Source organism: Leucoraja erinacea, chromosome 6, assembly GCF_028641065.1.
Source record: "Leucoraja erinacea ecotype New England chromosome 6, Leri_hhj_1, whole genome shotgun sequence".
NCBI classification, from domain to species: Eukaryota; Metazoa; Chordata; class Chondrichthyes; order Rajiformes; family Rajidae; genus Leucoraja; species Leucoraja erinaceus.
This window is the reverse complement of record NC_073382.1, coordinates 6,520,878-6,538,547: the sequence shown is the minus strand read 5'-3', so window position 1 is coordinate 6,538,547 and position 17,670 is coordinate 6,520,878. Positions and strand designations below refer to the sequence as shown.

Sequence of the window (17,670 nt, the reverse complement as noted above, 5' to 3'; positions counted from 1 at the left end):
ATAATTGGTCGGGTCGCTGCCTTGCAGACCCAAGTTTGATCCTGGCAACAGATGCTGTCCATACGGAGTTTGCACATTCTCCATGTGACCTGCATGGGTTTTCTCCAGGCGCTCTGGTTTCCTCCTACACTCCAAAGATGTGTAGGTTTGTAGGTTAATTGGCTTGGTATAAGTGCAAATTGTCCCTAGTGTGTGCAGGATGGTGTTAATGTGCGGGGATTGCTGGCCGGCAAGGACTCGGTGGGCCGAAGGGCCGGTTTCAGCACTGTATCTCTAAACTAAACTAAAGAAATAAAGGAAATACCTCATCCTTGCCTCTGGGACTGTTACTCCCTGCTTATATTCTCTTGAGGGTCAGAGTATATTACTCTAAATCAACTTACCAATGGCTGAGAAAAGACACATCACGACAAGGATAATAACACACCAGAAGACATCTACATTCATCTGTCTCTCCAGCTTGCTGCGCTTGTAACGTGGACCATTGTTGTTTAGCATGGCTTTAGTCTCATGGCCTGGAGGAGGGAGAGGAGGAAAATAGTTGAGGAAGGAGGTTACTGGCCTGGCAAGAGACTTGAGCAAAGCTTGGAATTAAGCGGATGAAAAGTCATGCTCCAAATGTGCAAAACACTAGTCGGGCCACGGCTGGATCTCTGCATAAGATTATGATCGTCGCACAGTAAATAGATACGGCAGCACAGTGTGAGCGCAGGGAAAAAATTGGAGAAATATAGATATGCACTCTGATCCTCCCATTTGCTCTATCTATCGTACCATAGTTTGACTTGATTGTATCTAGGTATAGTAATATCTGATCTACTGGATTGTTTTTCACAATGTTATGTGCCGAAAATGGCTGATAAAACCTGATGTAGTTAAAATCTGATAAATGTTAGCATTCATAGCAAAAGGATTTGAGTATAGGAGCAGGGAGGTTCTACTGCAGTTCTACAGGGTCTAGGTGAGACCACACCTGGAGTATTGCGTACAGTTTTGGTCTCCTAACCTGAGGAAAGACATTCTTGCCATAGAGGGAGTACAGAGAAGGTTCACCAGACTGATTCCTGAGATGTCAGGACTTTCATATGAAGAAAGATTGGATAGACTCGGCTTGTACTCGCTAGAATTTAGAAGATTGAGGGGGGATCTTATAGAAACTTACAAAATTCTTAAGGGGTTGGACAGGCTAGATGCAGGAAGATTGTTCCCTGATGTTGGGGAAGTCCAGAACAAGGGGCACACAGTTTAAGGATAAGGGGGAAATCTTTTAGGACCGAGATGAGGAAAACATTTTTCACACAGAGAGTGATGAATCTCTGGAATTCTCTGCCACAGAAGGTAGTTGAGGCCACAGTTCATGGGCTATATTTAAGAGGGAGTTAGATGTGGCCCTTGTGGCTAAAGGGATCAGGGGGTATGGAGAGAAGGCAGGTACTGGATACTGAGTTGGATGATCAGCCATGATCATATTGAATGGCGGTGCAGGCTCGAAGGGCCGAATGGCCTACTCCTGCACCTATGTTCTATGTTTCTATGTGTCTATGGTATGGAGAGAAGGCAGGTACAGGATACTGAACAAAGGAAAAAGGAGGAGGAGGAGCCCGAAGGCTGAGGGATGGGAGGAGACACCCGCTGAGTTTCTCCGGCATTTTTGTGTACCTAGCATCTATGGAGGGAATGGGCAGACAACGTTACATTGGGTTACATTGGGACCCTTTCTCAGACTGATCTTTCTGAAGAGCATCAGTCTGAAGAAGGGTCCCGATCCGAAACATCGTCTGTCCATCCCATCCACAGATGATTCTTGACCTGCTGAGTTCCTCCAGCATTTTATTGTTTTGCTCTAGATTCGAGCAGCTGTATTTTTTTGTGTGTCACCATGACTTCTGAAGTCGGAAAACCAAATGTCCAACGATACAAGTTTAAAGAAACGTTATTCTAAGCTTCAGAGCAGCAAGAAGTTTTGTGGAAACTGCAAACTTATCACCAAGAGGTAGAGAGACATGCAGTAATAAGTTCAAAATTCACTGCTACCCATATTACTAAAATAGCAAGTGGAACATGCACATACCACCATCATACGTGTGTGAGACGTGGTGCTGTTTAATATGACCTCATTACAGCAATTATTTCAAAACATCGCCTGGCGGTGAGAATATGATATGGGGAGGGATGAGGAAGTTCATAAAATGATGGAGAATAAATTAAAAAGGCAGCGAGAGAAAAACAAAGAAATGGAAAGAGTAAAGAGAAAGTGAAGGGAGAAAGAAAACATAGAAAATAGATGCAGGAGTAGGCCATTCGGCCCTTCGAGCCTGCACCGCCATTCACTATGATCATGGCTGATCACTGAAAGAGATGTATATAACACGAGTCGGAGATTTTAATTATGAAGAATGGTCTCGACCCGAAAAGTCACCCATTTATTCTCTCCAGAGATTTTGCCTGTCCCGCTGAATTACTCCAGCGTTTTGTGTTATAGAGCGTTTTATTGAGCTGCCATAAAGCAGACAATGTGTCACAAACAAATTGTCAGCATGACAATTGTGGTGAATCTGTGGAATTATTTGTCACAGAAGGCTGTGGAGGCAAAGTTAGTGGATATACTTAAGGCAGAGATAAATAGATTCTTGATTAGTACGGGTGACAGATGTTATGGGGAGAAGGCAGGATAATGGTGTTTGGAGGGAGAGCCATGATTGAATGGTGGAGTAGATTTGATGGGCTGAATGGCCTAATTCTACTCCTATCACTTATGGTATTTTGCTAACCCATTGCTGAGATCCAGATCAACTATGACGTATGGCATAAGATTAGTTATAATAAAGAACTATATTTTCATATTCATATTGTATCAGCATTACAAGCCAACTCCTCATCTCCCCCCATATCTGCCTTCCGCAAAGACCGCTCCCTCCATAACTCCCTTGTCAATTCTTCCCTTCCCTCTCGGTCCACCCCCTCCCCGGGCACTTTCCCTTGCAACCGCAAGAGATGCAACACTTGTCCCTTTACCTCCCCCCTCGACTCCGTTCAAGGACCCAAGCAATCGTTCCAGGTGCGACAGAGGTTTACCTGCATCTCTTCCAACCTCATCTATTGCGTCCGCTGCTCTAGATGTCAGCAGATCTATATCGGTGAGACCAAGCGGAGGTTGGGCGATCGTTTCGCCGAACACCTCCGCTCGGTCCGCAATAACCAAGCTGACCTCCCGGTGGCTCAGCACTTCAACTCCCCCTCCCACTCCGTCTCCGACCTCTCTGTCCTGGGTCTCCTCCATGGCCACAGCGAGCAGCACCGGAAATTGGAGGAACAGCACCTCATATTCCGTTTGGGGAGTCTGCACCCCGGGGGCATGAACATCGAATTCTCCCAATTTTGTTAGTCCTTGCTGTCTCCTCCCCTTCCTCAGCCCCCCTGCTGTCTCCTCCCATCCCCCAGCCTTCTGGCTACTCCTCCTTTTCCCTTTCTTGTCCCCACCCACCCCCGCCCCCGATCAGTCTGAAGAAGGGTTTCGGCCCGAAACGTTGCCTATTTCCTTCGCTCCATAGATGCTGCTGCACCCGCTGAGTTTCTCCAGCTTTTTTGTGTAACCTCCTCAAATCAATGCTGGCACGCAAAGTAAAAGGAAAAGATTTCCTCATGGTTCCAGGTCCATTCGTATCCACTTTGAGTATTGACATCAAATTAAGACTTTTCACATAAACAAATCAATCTGAATTTAGTGAAAGCCAATTAGTAGTCAGCACAATAGTCACATTTTAAACCAGTTCTGAAGATAGCCTGATTTTAATCCGGGACTTGGCTGGAGAATGGCTTCTGATTATCAGTACATCGTGATTACATGTTTTGGTGGTTGTGGCTCTATTTACAAAGGGCACAGAACAGAATTTTAGAAGTTAATGAATCTGTTGAATTCAGATATTTTTAAGGCAGAGATACAGTAGATAACCGTAATTAGTGGTGTTATGGGGAGAAGGCAGGAGAATGGGGTTAGGAGGGAGGGATAGATCAGCCATGATTGAATGGCGGAGTAGACTTGATGGGCCGAATGGTCTAATTCTGCTCCTAGAACTCATGAGCATAAAGGAAGCAGTCTGCCAACTGGCATCCAGTGTGACCAGGTGGCTTTGAAACCTCGTTCACCAGTTGTGTTTCAGCCACAAATGACAAATTTCATACTTTTGTCTTATTACTAAATTGTAATAAGATGGTGATGTTGGTGCGGCGCGGTGGCACAGCGGTAGGGTTGTTGCTTTACAGCACCGGAGACCTGGGTTTCATCCTGACTACGCGAGTTGTCTGTACAGAGTTTGTACATTCACCACGTAACCACCTGGCTTTTCCCCGAGCGCTCTGGTTTCCTCCCACACTCCAAAGATATACACGTTTGTTGGCAAATTTTCTTGGTACAGTTGTAAATTGTCTCTAGTGTGTGTAGGATAGTGTTAGTGTACGGGGATCGCTGGTCGGTGCGGTCTCGGTGGGCTAAGGGCCTGTTTCTGCGTTGTATCTCTAAACTAAACTAAACTCAACTGCCAAACAGTTTTGCCTTTTGGTCAGTGGTGGGAAAGAGAAGTGCAATGAGCTGGAGTAGTAAAGACTCCCCTCTCAACCATTGCCAACCACAAGACAGATCACCAGAGAACATTCTTCAGTGAGATGTAACAAGAACATTCCTCAGTAAGAGGGAGTACAGAGAAGGTTCACCAGACTGATTCCTAGGATGTCAGGACTTTCGTATGAAGAAAGACTGGATAAACTCGGCTTGTACACGCCAGCATTTAGAAGATTGAGGGAGGATCTTATAGAAACTTACAACATTCTTAAGGGGTTGGACAGGCTAGATGCAGGAAGATTGTTCCCGATGTTGGGGAAGTCCAGAACAAGGGGTCATAGTTTAAGGATAAGGGGGAAATCTTTTAGGACCGAGATGAGAAAAACATTTTTCATACAAAGTGGTGGAAATCTGGAATTCTCTGCCACAGAAGGTAGTTGAGGCCAGTTCATTGGCTCTATTTCAGAGGGAGTTAGATGTGCCCCTTGTGGCTAAAGGGATCAGGGGGTATGGAGAGAAGGCAGGGATGGGATACTGAGTTGGATGATCAGCCATGATCATATTGAATGGTGGTGTAGGCTCGAAGGGCTGAATGGCCTACTCCTACATCTATTTTCTATGTTTCTATGTCATTGGGAAGTCACCAGATCCATGGAACTCCATTGGGAAGTCACAATTCCAGAAGAGTGACAATAAAAAAAAGGAAAGCCTCCCAATGTCAAGCTTTCAATTGCAACATGGGGTCAAGGAAAGAGCGTTCCCGTCGCGGCCCTGTTTCCACCAATATTTCCATCACTACGCACAAGAAGCACAAGACTCCATTGTATGCAGATGCCGAGAAGTGTGTCCAGCTCTGGCTGAACAATTTCTAATCTTGTGATGTGGACTCGATAAGACGAATTGCAATATAACCGGCACAGTGATGCAGCCAGTAGAACTGCTGCCTCAAACTGCCAGAGATCCAGGTTCGATCCTGACTCTGCATGGAGTTTGTATGTTCTCGCCGTGACCTGCATGGGTTTTCTCCGGGTGCCCCTGTTTCCCCCCACACTCCAAAGACGTACAGGTTTGTAGGAAAAATGACTTGGTAAAATGTTAACTTGTCCCTGGTGTGTGTAGGATAGCGTTAGTGTGCGGGGATCGCCTGTCGGCGTGGACTCGGTAGGTTGAAGGGCCTGTTTCTGTGCTGTATCTCTAAACTAAACTAAACTTTCAAGAAATGTATTAACAATCTTTTGGTAGTTTTAAGAGCAGCAGCAGGAAATGGTGTATTTGAACGAGGAATGTGAGAATAGAGATATCACAAGATCTAACTTTATCCTCCAGATCGTATTGAACTGTGCTTCTGAAATCCAGGTTTATTGATTACAATGAAACCAAATCCCAGAAGAGGGCACCAGTGAGTGTAAGTTGTTATATAGCAGTCAGAAGAAGGGTTTTGACCCGAAACAGATCAGCCCGAAGAAGGGTCTTGACCTGAAACAGCTTAGCCCGAAGAAGGATCTGGATGATGGTGTGGGTAAATTGGATTAGTAAGTATGCAGATGATACTAAGATAGGTGGGGTTGCGGGTAATGAAGTAGAGATTCAAAGTCTACAGAGAGATTTATGCCAGTTGGAAGAGTGGGCTGAAAGATGGCAGATGGAGTTTAATGCTGATAAGTGTGAGGTGCTACATCTTGGCAGGACAAATCAAAATAGGACGTACATGGTAAATGGTAGGGAATTGAAGAATATAGGTGAACAGAGGGATCTGGGAATAACTGTGCACAGTTCCCTGAAAGTGGAATCTCATGTAGATAGGGTGGTAAAGAAAGCTTTTGGTGTGCTGGCCTTTATAAATCAGAGCATTGAGTATAGAAGTTGGGATGTAATGTTAAAATTGTACAAGGCATTGGTGAGGCCAATTCTGGAGTATGGTGTACAATTTTGGTTGCCTAATTATAGGAAGGATGTCAACAAAATAGAGAGAGTACAGAGGAGATTTACTAGAATGTTGCCTGGGTTTCAGCAACTAAGTTACAGAGAAAGGTTGAACAAGTTAGGGCTTTATTCTTTGGAGTGCAGAAGGTTAAGGGGGGACTTGATAGAGGTTTTTAAAATGATGAGAGGGATAGACAGAGTTGACGTGGAAAAGCTTTTCCCACTGAGAGTAGGGAAGATTCAAACAAGGGGACATGACATGAGAATTAAGGGACTGAAGTTTAGGGGTAACATGAGGGGGAACTTCTTTACTCAGAGAGTGGTAGCTGTGTGGAATGAGCTTCCAGTGAAGGTGGTGGAGGCAGGTTCGTTTTTTATCATTTAAAAATAAATTGGATAGTTATATGGATGGGAAGGGAATGGAGGGTTATGGTCTGAGCGCAGGTATATGGGACTAGGGGAGATTATGTGTTCGGCACGGACTAGAAGGGTCGAGATGGCCTGTTTCCGTGCTGTAATTGTTATATGGTTATAAGGGTCTTGACCTGAAACAGATCAGTCTGAAGAAGGGTCTCGACCCGAAATGTCACCCATTCCTTCTCTCCAGGGATGCTGCCTGTTCCGCTGAGTTACTGATGTTGGGAAGTTCCAAAGTCGCAAGAGGTTCAACCAGGGGTCCGATCGCCCGGCGCGGGGAGCTGAGATCCCCCCGATGCGAGAGCTTGATCTCCCCGACTACGGGGGCCAAGATCGTCCCGTCAACGGAAGGCTCGAACAAAGAAGGGAAGAGATTTAACTATTTTTTCGCCTTCCATCACAGTGAGGAATGTGGAGGAGTCACTGGATTTTTTATGTTAAAATGTTTTTTTTGTGTCTTGTTGCTTTTTATTGATATGACTGTAGGTCAAATTCCTCATATTGAATTTGACTGTATATCAAATTCCTCGTGTGTTGCAAAATATAATTGGCTAATAAAGTATGATTACGCTGATGATGATGATTGTTATGACTACTCCAGCATTTTGTATCTATCTTTGGTTTAAACCAGCATCTGTCGTTCCTTGCTACACGCCACTATATGGCTAGTTTAACACATACTATCAAAGGCATAGATGTGGCCTCATCACAAAACAATGCTCCTGACATACACGTGTATACATGTACCTGCATAGATCGCAATGCCCACAACCTCTTCTGTGTTTCTAATGGTGCATCCACGAAGTAAGAGATTGTCTTTAGAAAGTCCAGCTTTCTTCTCATTTTTGTATATTCTGTAACAAGAGGAAATTTGGGTTAATCAAAACTTTGCTTTTACACAGGCCTTTGCAGTCCCTTTACAAGCTCGGTTGTCCTATAATTATGTCTGGTTGATGATCCTTTGAACCTGTTGTACTTACTTATTTGTACTGCATTCGAACAGCAACTGGTAACATGCTTAGTTTACTATGTAGCCTGTTTAGTTTATTGATTAGCACGGGTGTCAGGGTGTTATGGGGAGAAGGCAGGAGAACGAGGTTAGGAAGGAGAGATAGGTCAGCTATGACTGAATGGCGGAGTAGAATTGATGGGCTGATGGGCCTAATTCTGCTCCTATCACTTATGGACTTACTTATGGACCTGGTTTGTCATCAATTCAATGACGATCAGAGGTTGCTAGATAGAGTCATGCAGCACAGGAACAGGTCCTTTGGCCCAACTTTCCCCAGCTGTCCAAGGTGTCCCAGCTACACTAGTCCCACCTGGGTTACTTTAGTGTTGGCACCTCCTTTGTTAGCGTTAAGTCGACAACCTGATGAAGGTTTTAAGGCTCAGTGATAACATATATCTGACAAAGGAATGGTCGGCATGGGCTAACATCACCAATTTGCAGTTACAGAGCACCTTGCAATTAGCAAAATGCCGCAGGTCTTCTCAAGGGAGAGTCATCAACCAACCTTTAACACAAAGCACACTCCATGCTCTCACCTCTCCCTAATTCTCCACCTCTAGTAATCCATTGAAATGCGAATATGCTTCCATTTCTGGCCTCTTGAATATCCCTGGTTTTAACGGTTCCTCTGTTGGCATCTATGCCTCCATTTACCTAGTCTAACTGCGAAGCTCTCACCATTAATTGTCAGATCCAAGATGTGTACTGGTCATAGAAGTGGATCTGCAATCACATATTCCAATCGCTCCACACTTTTAAATCTCTACTCCAACAGCAACATTTCTTACTTTAACTATGATCTTTGGGCTTTACTGGCTTTATATAAACATAGAAACATAGAAATTAGATGCAGGAGTAGGCCATTCGGCCCTTCGAGCCTGCACCGCCATTCAATATGATCATGGCTGATTATCCAACTCAGTATCCCGTACCTGCCTTCTCTCCATACCCCCTGATCCCATTAGCCACAAGGGCCACATCTAACTCCCTCTTAAATATAGCCAATGAACTGGCCTCAACTACCTTCTGTGGCAGAGAATTCCAGAGATTCACCACTCTCTGTGTGAAAAATGTTTTCCTCATCTCGGTCCTAAAAGATTTCCCCCTTATCCTTAAACTGTGACCCCTTGTTCTGGACTTCCCGAACATCGGGAACAATCTTCCTGCATCTAGCCTGTCCAACCCCTTAAGTCTGAAGAAGGGTTTTGGCCTGAAACGTTACCTATCTCCTTCGCTCCATAGATGCTGCTGCACCCGCTGAGTTTCTCCAGCATTTTTGTGTACCTTCGATTTTCCAGCATCTGCAGTTCCTTCTTGAACCCTTAAGAATTTTGTAAGTTTCTATAAGATCCCCCCTCAATCTTCTAAATTCAAGCGAGTACAAACCGAGTCTATCTTGCACTAAATGTTCTTCCCTTATCACGTTTCTGCACACTGTGAATGGCTCGATTGTAATCATGTATTGCCTTTCCGCTGACTGGATAGTGAGCAACAAAAGCTTTTCACTGTACCTCGGTGAACTTGACATAAACTAAACTGAAACTGAAACTGAACTGAACCCATGCTCCAATAGGATGGTCTGTTATAGCTGTCCTCTTTGATTAAGCCTTTAGTCATCTTTCTTCCCATCCATTCTGGAATAAAAACATTATTTGATAGTGATTGTTTTATGTGCCAATAAAATATTTTACTGCGTTAAGTAAAACACCAAGTTAAGTGCAACTTGGTGTTTTAGCGCCTGGATTAGAGTTTAACCAAATATATATTTTTCCTGAAGATAGACACAAACAGCTGGAGTAACTCAGCAGGTCGGACAGGATCACTGGAGAAAAGGAATGGGTGACATTTCGGGTCGAGACCCTTTTCCAGACCTGAAACGCGACTCGGTACGTCACCCATTCCTTCTCTCCAGAGATGCTCTCGGACCTGCTGAGTTACTCCAGCTTTTTGTGTCTATCTTTGTGTTTAAACCAGCAGCTGCAGTTCCTTCCTGAATATTGTTTTCCTGCAAATAACGTCTCTGTAGTGAGAATTAGAATAGAGCTACTGGGAAATCCAGACTGAACAGACAAAGATCATTTGTTCTATGAAAAATGTGATCTAATTTTACCTCCCCCATCTTCTCGTAAAACACAATTAGTTTAATTGGACAAGCTTCTTAAAGGGCAGCGTATGCAATGAAGTCATTTACCTGTTTAATAATTTGGCTACACATCGACTACAAAGGAAGTCTCCTAAGCCTCATTTGGTATAGAATTAAGCTATAATGTGATTGATGAGCTACAAATTAGTTTGATGTAAATGATTTACTATTTCTATGTTTCTGTGTTTTCCGTGTGCAAATATATTTTTTAGTTTAGTTTAGAGAAACAGGCCTTCAGCTCACCGGGCCCGCGCCGACCAGCGATCCCCGCACACTAAAGGGCCTGTCCCACTTACGTGTCCTTGACACGCAAACTACGCAAACTCGTGGTCGCGTTGAGGCGCACGGGCATCGTTTGGCCACGCGGGGCTGGTCCCACTTAGAAGCGCGGAGGGGTATGTACTTGTGCGCGACATCGCGCGGGGCTCCGAATTTTTGAAGCGAACAAAATCTTTGCGCGCCAACGGCCAGTCGCGGAACTGACGGCCAAAGTGGGACAGGCCCAAGACCCTGGTGCGACGTAACGTCTCACCTTCGACAGCAGCAGAAGCAGGCAAACGATTGCCGAACTCGGCCTGGGACTCATGGCCGTTGCTGTCCGGATCCGCCCCCACTTCTACTCCCAGAGCGGGGCCAAGAAAATTGAAGATAGACACAAAATGCTGGAGTAACTTAGCGGGACCGGCAGCATCTCTGGAGAGAAGCAATGGGTGACGTTTCGGGTCAAGACCTTTAGTTTCAGACTGAAGAAGAGTCTCGACACTAAACATCACCCATTGCTTCTCTCCAGAGATGCTGCCGGTCTCGCTCAGTTACTCCAGCTTTGTGTCCATCTTCAAACGACGTCACGCGCTCCAGACGGCTGTGCGTACGCATGTAATCGCGCCCGACCTTCGCGGGACCATCGCGGCTCAACGCGACCACGAGGTCGCGTAATTTGCTTGCCAAGGACACGTAAGTGGGACAGGCCCTTAAAACTATCCTAAACCCACTAGGGACAGTTTTTACATTTACCAAGCCAATCAACCTGTATGTTTTGGGATATTCTTAGATACAGCCCTGCAAAAGTAGGAAAAGATTGAGTCAACTAATTCTGGAACTACTGATGGTAATCACTCCGCGATAATACTGCGTTTTGACGTTTTAATTGCATGATAGACCACCAATTCTATATTTAATCTTCACAACAAGATGCCATTATATAGACCGCCAATTCAGAATTAATTCTATAATTAAACATCAGAACAACGTGTCTTTATTTCACTGTGGAGAACCCAGTCAAACTGAAAAGAAATCGTCCTTTTTGTACATGAGAATAACTTCCTGAATGACCAAAGCACTCATGACAAGTTTATCACTTGTGAATCACTATACGGTGACAATGGAGTTTGTACCTGTATATCAAATATGAAAGAGTTCCGGATAATTAGACACATTTCTTCAACCTTGCCTCTTCACAAGATTATGTCATTGGGGCAGAATTAGGCCATTGTGACTACTCTGCCATTCAATCATGGCTGATCTATCTTTCCCTCTCAACCCCATTTCCCTGCCTTCTCCCCATAACCTTTGACACCCTTACTAAGCAAGATCCTGTCAATCTCCCCTTTGAAAATACCCAAAGGCTTGCCCCCCCCCCCCCCCCCCCCCCCCCCACCCCCCCCCCCCCCCCCCCCCCCCCCGCCATCTCTGGCAATGAAGTCCATAGATTCACCACCCGTTGGCTCAAGAAATTCTTCCTCATCTCCTTTCTCAAGGGCCTGTCCCACTTGGGCGACCTAATCCGCGAGTTCTGCCGAGTTTGCCCTCGACTCATACTTGCAGCATGGTCGACACGAGGTCATAGGAGGTCTTTGTAACTCTCCTTCATGCTCGAGAGTGGTCTCCGCATACTCGAGGCCTCAGCTAGGTTGCGGCTTTTTTTTTTCAATATGTTAAAAAATGCCCACGAGTAAAAAAAGGTCGCCATGGAAAAAAATCGATACTTTTTTTACGCGTAGGTTTAGACATAGTAGGTCGTAGTAGGTGGGCATGTTAGTCGTAGGTAATCGAGGGTAGTCGAAGGTAGTCATAGATAGTCTTCAACATAGTCGAAGGGAGGTCGAAGATCGAAGGAGGTCGTCTTCACTCTCCACTATTCGGTGTCCAATTTCCCTGAAGTTAACTGTAGCTAGTCGTAGCTAGTCGAAGCTGGTCTTCAACATAGTCGAAGGAGGTCGAAGGAGATCTTCTACATAGTCGAAGGAGGTCTTCAACATGTTATTTTTTCAAACTCTTCTAAACTCGTCAATTAGGTCGCCCAAGTGGGACAGCCCCTTAAAGGTAAATCCTTTTGGTTCTGGACTCTCCCATTGTGAGAGGAAACCGGAGCACCCAGGGCAAAACCCACAAGTGAGTACTTGCAAACTCCACACCGACAGCACCCGGAGTCAGGATCGAGCCCGGGTCTCTGGCGCTGTGAGGCAGCAACTCTACCAGTTGTGCAGCTAGTATTAAAATTAAAGTGAAGGAATAAGGCAAAAGTGTCATCATTTGAATAACAATGATCAAAGAGTGATAAGAAGGGACAGAATGTACAGACGTGAAGGGAAAATCACAAAAAATATAACAATTAAAAAATCTGGATGCAAGTAGCATTGGTACCACAATAGATGAATTGATGACACAAGTTGCAATAAATTGGCATGTCTGATAGCCAATACAGCTAAGTGGTTATGATGGTGGCAGTTTGGAGGTAAGGCAACTCTGCTTAATGAATAGAGATGTGAAAAATGAACTTTAAATAGAAAATCACAAGGTCAAATTTGTTCAGGTAACAATGAAGGAAATAAAGCCACGTGGGAACAGTCAATAGCTACTCTGTGGGAGAGATTACACGGCAAGAGATAATGGGGGATTGTAGAAAGAAGTCAGAAAAATAATCGCAGCCGACTTTCACTTCCATGCTTAGGAAGGAACTGCTGATGCTGGTTTAAACCAAAGATAGAGGTCTTTAAAATGATGAGAGGGATAGACAGAGTTGACGTGGATAAGCTTTTCCCATTGAGAATAGGGAAGATTCTAACAAGAGGACATGACTTGAGAATTAAGGGACAGAAGTTTAGGGGTAACATGAGGGGGAACCTCTTTACTCAGAGAGTGGTAGCTGTGTGGAATGAGCTTCCAGTGGAAGTGGTGGAGGAAGGTTTGATTTTATCATTTAAAAATAAATTATTTTTATTGCCATAGAGGGAGTGCAGAGAAGGTTCACCAGACTGATTTCTGGGATGTCAGGACTGTCTTATGAAGAAAGACTGGATAGACTTGGTTTATACTCTCTAGAATTTAGGAGATTGAGAGGGGATCTTATAGAAACTTACAAAATTCTTAAGGGGTTGGACAGGCTAGATGCAGGAAGATTGTTCCCGATGTTGGGGAAGTCCAGGCCAAGGGGTCACAGCTTAAGGATAAGGGGGAAATCCTTTAAAACCGAGACGAGAAGAACTTTTTTCACACAGAGAGTGGTGAATCTCTGGAATTCTCTGCCACAGAGGGTAGTTGAGGCCAGTTCATTGGCTATATTTAAGAGGGAGTTAGATGTGGCCCTTGTGGCTAAGGGGACAGGGGGTATGGAGAGAAGGCAGGTACGGGATACTGAGTTGGATGATCAGCCATGATCATATTGAATGGCGGTGCAGGCTCGAAGGGCCGAATGGCCTACTCCTGCACCTAATTTCTATGTTTCTATGTTTCTAAATTGGATAGGTATATGGACGGGAAAGGAATGGAGGGTTATGGTCTGAGTGCAGGTAGATGGGACTAGGGGAAAATAAGTGTTCGGCACGGACTTGAAGGGCCGAGATGGCCTGTTTCCGTGCCGTAATTGTTATATGGTTATATGGCTATAGACACAAAAAAAAGCTGGAGTAAGTCAGTGTCAGGCAGCATCTCTGGAGAAGAAGGATAGGTGATGTTTTGGGTCGAGACCCTTCTTCAGACTTCAGAGTAACTCCAGCTTTTTGTATCTATCTTCACTTACATATGTTAGAGAACTCAAGTTCACAAATAAAAGCCTCGAGGAGTCTACGTGGGATAGTTTGCTTTAAGAACAATACATATATATTGTAGAACAGTACAGCACAGGAACAGGCCCTTCAGCCCACAATGTCTGTGCCGAACATAATGCCAAGATCACCTCTTATCTGCCTGCACATCGTCCATATCAACCCATTCCCTGCATATCTATGTGCCTGTTCAAAAGACTCTTAAATGTCATTATATTAGCCTTCACCGCCAATCTCTGGCAGTGGCAAAAATCTTGCCCTGCATTTCTCCTTTCAACTTTTCCCCTCACTTTAAAGTTATGCCCTCTCAGGCTTTCTATCCTGGGAAAACAATTCTGACTGTCTACCCTAAATATGCCTTGCAGGACTAGCCAAGAAATGTTTTAGATCTGATGACGGATATCGCAGCAGGGTTAATTAAAAAACGCACAGTAAAGGATTACTGGGGAAATGTGATCATAGATTAATAGAATCTCACTTAAAGATTGCCACTGGGAAGCATAAATACATATAAAAGACAAGTGCAAAGTACAAAGTATTCAATGTACGAAGATAGACACAAAAAGCTGGAGGAACTCAGCGGGTCAGGCAGCACCTCCGGAGAACAGGGATAGGTGACGTTTCGGGTCGAGACCCTTCTTCAGACTGAGAGTCAGGGGAAAGGGAAACGAGAGATATCGACGGTGATATAGAACAAATGAATGAAATATATATACAAAAATGTTATGATGATAAAGGAAACAGGCCATTGTTAGCTGTGGGTTATGTGAGAACTAGTTACAGACAATGAGACTCAACAAGACCACTTTGAAACTAGTAATTCATTGTCTGTAACTCATTCCCACCTACCTAGCCCCCAGCGAACAATGTCCTGTTTCCTTTCCCATCTGCGCTTTTTTGCTGCCTCACAGTGCCAGAGACCCTGGTTCGATCCTGACTACGGGTGCTGTCTGTACGGGTTTTTCTATGTCTCCTCCCACATTCAAAGATGTACAGGTTTGTGGGCTAATTGGCTTGGTAAAATTGTAAAATGTCCCTAGTGTTAGTGGACAGGTGACCGCGGGTCGGAGCGGACTTCGTGGGCCGAAGTGCCTGTTTCCGCGCTGTATCTCTAAACCAGTGGTTCCCAACCTTTTTCTGGCCATGCCCCACCTAATCACCTCTAAAATCCTGATGCCCCCCTCCCCCATGTGGTGATATATAATTCTTATCATTTAAAAAGTGAACTCCGTTTCAGCTGAAGAAGCTTAAAACGCCAATACCTTGGTTTAAACAAGCTTCAAAAGAACGTGGCATCCATGAAAAAGAAAAATGAAATAAACAAAAGACAGTTAAAGTTCTGAGCAAGAAATTACTAAAAAATTGTAAAAAAAAAAGAAAAAAACATTAGGTGGAAATTGCCCCCCTGTGGGGAACCACTGCTCTAAACTAAACTAAACCCTTTTTTTTAAAATATTTTTTTTATTTTGGTTAGAAGTAAGTACAATAATGTGGTACCACAGTACCTAATACTTGTTGACATATTACATTTCATATACAACTTCTTATTTTTTAATTTAATAATAAAACAGAAATAAGGAAGAAAAGAATAGAAAAGGGGAGATTGACAGAGGCTAAACTAAATTCTACATAAAATAAATTAATCTCTAAAATTAGCCCCGACGCAAAATAGAATGAGAGAAAAAACTTTGATTCAGCTCCTGTGTTTGATCATTGTCCCCTGTAGAGCAGCGATGTACTTTTTAAAGAACAGTCTGTCAAGGCACCAAGGACAGTCTAAAACAGACACTGGAACGTACATGCTGAATGGAGCCCATACACAGTCTGAAGAAAGCAAGGCAATGTAAATATGCAATGCAAACAAAATCATTCCCAACAATCACACAAGGGATTGATTTCAGTCTAGACAATTGAAGCCACCTAACGTTCACTTTCATAACCTCTCTCTGTGCCACAGGCTGAGATCTCTAATGGCCAATAAATTATACCGGAATGGAATGATGTAGTTAACAGCCACCAGAAGAGGTGTTTTAAAAATAACAGCATGGCCGGTCACAAAATGCTAGAGTAACTCATCGGGACAGACAGCCTCTCTGAAGAGAAGGAATGGGTGACGTCTCGGGTCGAGACCCTTCTTCAATGCAGGAGATGTTGCTCTCTTACTTGAGAAACAAATTCATCGGGAAAGAAAAGCTTTCAATGAGGAAAATTCATCTCTAGTTAAGTAAGAAATGAGTAACATGTTTTCAAGCGAGAGTTAGATTTAGCTCTTGGGGCTAAAGGAATCAAGGGTTATGGGGGAAAAGCAGGAATGGGGTACTGATTTTAGATGATCAGCCATGACCATATTGAATGTCGGTGCTGGCTCGAAGGGCTGAATGGCCTACTCCTGCATCTATTTGTCTATGTTTCTGACATTTGATTGCAAAATCTAACGTAATCCATCTTTCAATGAGATAACTGAACATTTACTTAAGCCCAATTTTCACATCATTTACTTTAGACTTTAGTGAAGCAGTGCAGAAACAGGCCCTTTGGTCTATCGAGTCAGCGCCGACCAGTGACCCCCCCATACACTAACACCATCCTACACACTGGGGGGCAATTATACAATTTTACTGAAGCCAATTAACTTGCAAACATGGATGTCTTTGTAGTGTGGGAGGAAACCAGAGCGCCTGGAGTAAACCCACATGGTCACATGCAAACTCTGTACTGACCACACCACAGTCAGGATTAAACCCAGGTCTCTGGCGCTGTAAGTCAGCAACTCTACTGCTGCTGTGCCACACATCTTACAACAACTAAATGTCACTTTCAGAAAGCAAAAATACGTCCAGGTATAATAATGTTTGCACCAATTATGTTTGTTAAAACTCAAAATGTAGTTGTTGTCCAAGTAGCTTTACCCACCGTATTTGTACAGGGGTCAGGATGAGCAATGCAAATAGAATATTTGTATAGTATAGAATAGTATAGAAATAGTATAGTATAGAATAGAATAGTATAATAGTATAGAAAACACCAGGGAACTCGCACTACGAGGACCAAATGGTTTCTGTGCATTTCAATAGACAATAGACAATAGTAGTAGGAGTAGGCCATTTGACCCTTCGAGCCAGCACCGCCATTCAATGTGATCATGGCTGCTCATCCCCAATCAGTACCCCGTTCCTGCCTTCTCCCCATATCCCCTGACTCCGCTATTTTTAAGAGCCCTATCTAGCTGTCTCTTGAAATCATCCAGAGAACCTGCTTCCACCGCCCTCTGAGGCAGAGAATTCCACAGACTGCAACGTGCAGTCCCAATTTCCCTGCAACGTGGGAATCGAATGCTTAAAGATCAGCTACTACAGGAGGGATATTTACCACATTTACCATGCTTCAGGACCAGGAGTTCAGGACCAGGGATCACAGTTTCAGAATAAGGGGTAGGCCATTTAGGACTGAGATGACGAAATACTTTTTCAGCCAGAGAGTTGTGAATCTGTAGAATTCTCTGCCACAGAAGGGAATGGAAGCCAATTCACTGGATGTATTCAAGAGAGATTTAGATTTTGCTCTTTGGGCTAAC

General features: G+C 44.1%; 1 protein-coding gene across 5 annotated transcripts in view; it reads right to left on the bottom strand.

The window, feature by feature from the left end:
• atp10a (ATPase phospholipid transporting 10A) overlaps nucleotides 1-17,670 on the bottom strand; it is a 448,633-nt gene that overhangs the window by 129,699 nt on the left and 301,264 nt on the right. For all 5 annotated transcript variants that reach the window (XM_055636515.1, XM_055636513.1, XM_055636517.1 and 2 more), the window contains 2 exons: nucleotides 7,646-7,752; nucleotides 384-515 (listed from right to left, as the gene is read on the bottom strand). In XM_055636515.1, coding sequence (XP_055492490.1) covers nucleotides 384-515; nucleotides 7,646-7,752 — 239 coding nt within the window. The remainder of the gene's footprint in view (nucleotides 1-383; nucleotides 516-7,645; nucleotides 7,753-17,670) is intronic.